We start from the raw sequence: 5,301 nt of genomic DNA, 5'->3' as shown, positions 1-5,301 counted from the left end.
GAACTATTACCACCCCCACCCCCAATCAATTTTCCTTCATTTTGCGTAGTTACAAAATTCACAACACCTTCATGTATTTACCCTCCATTTTCCCGTGATATGCACTATAATCTCTTTCACTAAGCAGTTACTTTACATACAAACGTTGGCAAGTCAACGTGACACAAAATCAGAAAGAAACCGGAAAAACGCTATTGGGATGGTCTCAACAGGCTACCTGACGCAGACAGGCTTCTAACTGCAACTCTTACAGCACCAACAGCACCGAGCTGCCATACCTCAGGGGTCAACCCACTAAAATCATGCTTCGCGCTCTCGTCAAGGTGAACCCACACATGAAACGCGACCTGCACAATGTGATAATTTAGTCCAACTTTTTTCCAAATCAGACTGGTACATTTCGAACCCATCCAACTTAATCTCAAAAGAACAAGAATCCCCTAGTTTGTGAATATGTTCCACTTGAAAGGTTAGAAGAACACGAAGCAGATAATATAGGCTTGCTACAGAAGTACTTTTGTTGCATTTAGTATTCAGTTTCAGCGTTACTAGAAAAGCAAGGCAGATGCATCAGAAGCACAGTGACTTCCAGGAAAGACCTGAAAAGGATGTAAGCCAACCTTGCCCGATGAATTTCGGATGGGAGACACATGTAGCAGATCACGGAATGTACTTCCATCTTTCCTGATAGAAAGCATAACAATTAAGAGTTCTGTCAAGTTGTTTACGTAATCCGAACCTGATAACTACTCCGTCCGTCCCAAAATAAGTGACTCAAACTTGTTCTAACTTTACAAAGTTAGTACAAGTTTGAGTCACTTATTTTGGGACGGAGGGAGTACTAACTTAAGATATTGTGCGAATGCGCACCTGTAATTAAGCAAATGCACTGTGCAAGCCTCCTCAAGACAGATATGTTGATTTATCTGTGCATTCAATTTCAAATAGGAATTTGATAAGTGAGCATATTTGATAAGGAAAATTGCAATCAAACAAGCTAGGAAATACTGGTCCGCACCTCCTCTAAAACCTCCGCACTAGTACCTGGACCGTTTAAAAATCTGCAGTTACAGCCCAATATTTCTTCTCTTGAGTAACCTGGATAAGTAAGATGATTAGAACAGCAGAAATCTTTGCCTGCATACAAACAAGCTTTTCAAAGTTAATCTGTGCCCACATTATCAGTATGTTTTAGCAAAGAGATTTAATTATTAGATCTTTCTAATCATACTCTTGACTTCAAATTTTCCTACTCATACCAATATGTAAACACCATGAAAACCATGAATTGATGTCATGCCATCCTGATGGCACCACCTTGCATTGTTAATCATCATTTTAGACGGTAGTTGCAAATCCAACCCATCAACCCTGCCCAGCTTAACTCAAGAACCCACCATGATTCAGCATGTTGCAAGGAGCTATATATGTTTCTCGTATGTCAGGAAGAGGTTTTCCTTGCATTTCTAAAATAATGTTAGAAGGTAATTACAAATGCTAGCCATCAATCATGCCCACATTAACTCAAGAACATGTGGAAATTCAGCCTGTTGCACTTGAACTAATATATGCATTTCATAGGAGAACATCCCAACAAACATGCCAAAAAACACAATGTCCCACTATCCCTAGATCATAGAAAAGTTTCAGTCACTCGAGCAAAGAGGCATCAAACTGTTGAAATGCGGAAATAATACTGATCATAAACAGTTGCACATCATACATTCCCCTTATTACAATCAATGGATTACTTTATAGAAGTTCATAGAACACATACTCTGGTATTAGAATAATAAAGGAATATGTACCTGTTAATGATAGAAAGGCATCACTAGCATAGACTATCGGCATGTCAGGCAAATGGCGGTCAGTTCTGTTAAAATCGAAAATCAAAGTGCATTTAGTAAATAAACCAGGCATGAACAACATAAACAAAACTATGTACACAACAGAATTAAGCCAAAACAATTAAACAAACGAAGAATATGCAAATAACTCACAATACAAAGCTCTGTTTGATTCTACCGAGAGAGAGATTTAGCGAAGAGCTGAGTGCTGGGATACCAACAGAATCACATCTCCTCTCACAAACCACCAAACCAGTTAGTTTGCTATAGCGGTTCAGCGTAGAGAAGATTTTGTTTGCTGTGCTTAGAGCCATCTCTTTGTCACAGACGCTAGCTATACGTGGTTCCTCAGCCTCCAGCCCTGCAACAGCAAGCTAGCAACAACATATTTAGAACTTCTGCTTCCAGTACTACTGTTTAATTTTGTGGGGAGAAAAACATAATGTGAAAATGCCAGGTCAAATGTAAACCACACATCCAAATTGGCAGAGGCACCATATTCTGCAAGACTGGACTCATCACTGAACTAACCTGACAGTATTAATATATAAGAATGGAAACTCAGGCTAGTTTTAAGTTGTGTTGTTTCGCTGCCTAAACTGAATCTTCATTAAGAGAGCTAGCTGAATTTCCGACACAGTTGCACCGCTAAATACTACAGAACACATGCATATATTTCGAAGAGATTTATTTATAGTACGATTCAGATTCTTATCATTGAAAGAAGTTTTATTTCTTACACATATATAGCAACTCTAGTATGCATAGGGTTATGCCCTGTTTGGATTGCATGTAAACTTTGTGTGCTGCCCGGTATTTAGTTCAAACTTGAGCTAAAATACCAGGGATCACACTAATTTTACACTCAATCCAAGCAGGGCCTTAGTCTGCCCCATCGTTAATCTGGACCTACAAAAGCAGGATGGATCTCTTTTTCTTTTGTCCTATTAATGTGTGAACTTCTCTATCCTGTAAGCAAAAACGGATGTTTCTGTCAACACCAATTTAACAACAAATACAGTCTATTCAGTTTCTCAAAACAAAGCATCATATATACAGCGTTGAAACGAAAAATTTATCAACTCAAACAAGAACTTTTACCTACTTCTTCTTGTCTCCATACCTGGAAATGGTAAAAGAAACAAGACTAGTGTAACCATTATTGTCAAACTTGGAACCAAGAAGAAACTAGCAACTCAAAAAAGGCCATATACTGAGCACTCTTATATTATCACCTAGTACCTATTTGGCTATCCATACTTCAGAATAAGACAACCAACGCAACTGTAATTACCATACCATGAATATAGTAAGAAATTATAGCAAATAAGGCCATGTTGATGGCCAATTGTATAGATATCGTGTTTACAGCATACATTTCATATAAAGGCACGGTAGAGCAGTGAGGCACGGGGTAGTGTAAATGATCTCACGGGCAATTAATGGTTGGTCACTGATCAGTGTGCTTGTTATCGTGCAATTTATTACTCCCAAATGATCACTGTACTAGTGATGGTAACACATGAACACGTCCAATCGAACTGACCTCTCTTATCGATATCCACAAACACCTCCCCTACGTGGCTGGCGCAAGGCAGCTCCTCTTCCCCCCTGGCCTCCTCCCGGCACGCCGCGAACGCCGCGGGCCGGCCCGGGTGACGGCGCGGCGCGGCGGCGATGGGCACCTGGACGGCGAGGAAGTGGAGCACCCGGCCGTCGGCGGCGTGGAAGACGGGCGCGAGGTGGAGCAGCACCCAGTGGGGCGAGCCGTCGCGGCGGTAGTTGAGGATGGCGACCTGGTGGGCGCGCTGGGTGCGCACGGCCTCGCGGACGCCGGAGACGGCGGCGCGGTCGGTGGCGGCGCCCTGGAAGAGGCGCGCGTTGCGGCCGAGCAGCTCGCGGCGCGGGTAGCCCGTGAGCGACGCGAGGCCCCGGGAGGCGTAGACGATGGGGTGGCCCGGCATGGCCGGGTCCGTGAGCAGGAAGCTCCCCCGCAGCTCGTCCAGCTCCTCCAGCACCCACTCCGAGTACCGCGCCGTGAGCGACGCCGCCAGCCGCCGCTCCTCCCCTTCCATCGCCCCCGCTGGAAAGTGGGGGAAGGACGCGCCGGATCGGTGGCGTGATCGGCGCGGGGCGCGGGGAGGAGGAGAAAAGATCTGCGCGGGTGGAGGGGGGCCGCGCGGGGCAGGGTTGTAAAATCGTGTGGTCTGTTTGGCGTTTTCGGCTCTGCTCGGGGGAGGCTGGAGGCTGGAGCTCCGTCTCGTCGGCCGGTCGCGAATGCCACGGGCGTGTGAGGCTGGGCGCGCTGACTGTGATGCGATAGCGATGCCGACGCGATGCGAGAGCTTTGTGTGGGGAGAGCGGGTACGAGGGAGAGGAGTGCGCGCGGGCGCAGCAGCTTCGCGGACGTGCAATGCAATGATTGATGGGCGGCGGGGCCAGGATGGATAACGCGGGCGTGGCGATCCGTCCGCGCCTGGCTCTTTGCCGGTGTCAGCCGCAGGGCTACAGCCCGTGCGTGCCTCCGTCCCTAAATATAAACTCTACTCATACTATTTTGGGGTTTATTTAATAAACAAGTTTACGTTAATTTGATCTAGTTGGATTTTTGCTTTTGTCTCTAGTCTAGTCAAAAAATTTAAGCCTGAACAAGTTTATAAAAATAATTAATAGTATCTATATTACCCATATCCCCCAGCCAACAAATGCACTATGAAAATATATTTAATAATATATCTACGGAAAAGCTAAAAACCTGACGCGGATTTTTTGGAATGGCAAATCTGGTGTTTTTTAGGGCAATTCATATTGGTGCAGTGATCGCAAATTTAGTTAGCAAGCATGACAATTTCTTGGCAAAAAAATAATCTAGGGTGAATGTGCCATGCTCGTTAACTGAATTTGTCATCCTCGGCGAACGTAATTTGTCTTAAAAAATGCTCATTTTGCCATGATAAAAAAGCTTACATCAAATTTGTAGTGAAGTCCTATCTAAGGTTTGCTCATTAATTTGATTAATAAAAGGTTTATAGGTCTCACACACATCTAAACTAAACCAATAAGATATTTGTAATAGTATATCTATTGATGCCGCCGCTATGTTGTTTACAGGTCTCACACATATTTTAATAAAATGTTTGCTGACTAATTTGATCGGTAAAATATGAGTACGACAATATACCATTGAAAGCTTCTCTTGAACATGAATCTAATACTCCCTCGGATCCAAATTAATTGCAGTACCAAAGTTGTACTAGAGCTGTGACAATTAATTTGGATCAGAGGGAGTAACATATTCTTGTGACATATAATTATAAACTGAAAAGAGAGGTTATTGGTTTAGTTTCATGGATATTGATATTTTTGTATATATTATAAATTTAGTCAAACTTCAAAAGCTTTGATTTAGAAGAAAAAAATATGGCTTATATTTTGGGAACGGAGGAGTACCAAA

At 43.4% G+C, this 5,301-nt stretch overlaps 1 protein-coding gene across 7 annotated transcripts; it reads right to left on the bottom strand.

Annotated features, from left to right (window-relative positions):
• Positions 1-54: 54 nt before the first annotated feature.
• Positions 55-4,181, bottom strand: LOC123068938 (protein TWIN LOV 1). 7 transcript variants are annotated; one of them, XM_044491635.1, is made up of 8 exons: positions 3,394-4,181; positions 2,953-2,970; positions 2,001-2,208; positions 1,809-1,873; positions 1,019-1,137; positions 871-926; positions 600-684; positions 55-347 (listed from the first exon to the last, which is right to left on the bottom strand). In XM_044491635.1, exons 1-8 carry the CDS (start codon positions 3,920-3,922, stop codon positions 192-194), a joined length of 1,236 nt encoding a protein of 411 aa, XP_044347570.1. In that variant the 5' UTR covers positions 3,923-4,181; the 3' UTR covers positions 55-191. The 7 variants fall into 7 exon arrangements, with proteins under 7 accessions (XP_044347570.1, XP_044347572.1, XP_044347573.1 ...); XM_044491637.1 differs by having other exon boundaries at positions 621-684; positions 3,394-4,178; XM_044491638.1 differs by having other exon boundaries at positions 1,019-1,098; positions 3,394-4,176.
• Between the last annotated feature and the right edge of the window lie 1,120 nt (positions 4,182-5,301).

This window comes from Triticum aestivum, chromosome 3B (genome assembly GCF_018294505.1).
Source record: "Triticum aestivum cultivar Chinese Spring chromosome 3B, IWGSC CS RefSeq v2.1, whole genome shotgun sequence".
NCBI classification, from domain to species: Eukaryota; Viridiplantae; Streptophyta; class Magnoliopsida; order Poales; family Poaceae; genus Triticum; species Triticum aestivum.
Note: the sequence above shows the minus strand (reverse complement) of the source record. Positions and strands in the feature narration are given on the sequence as shown.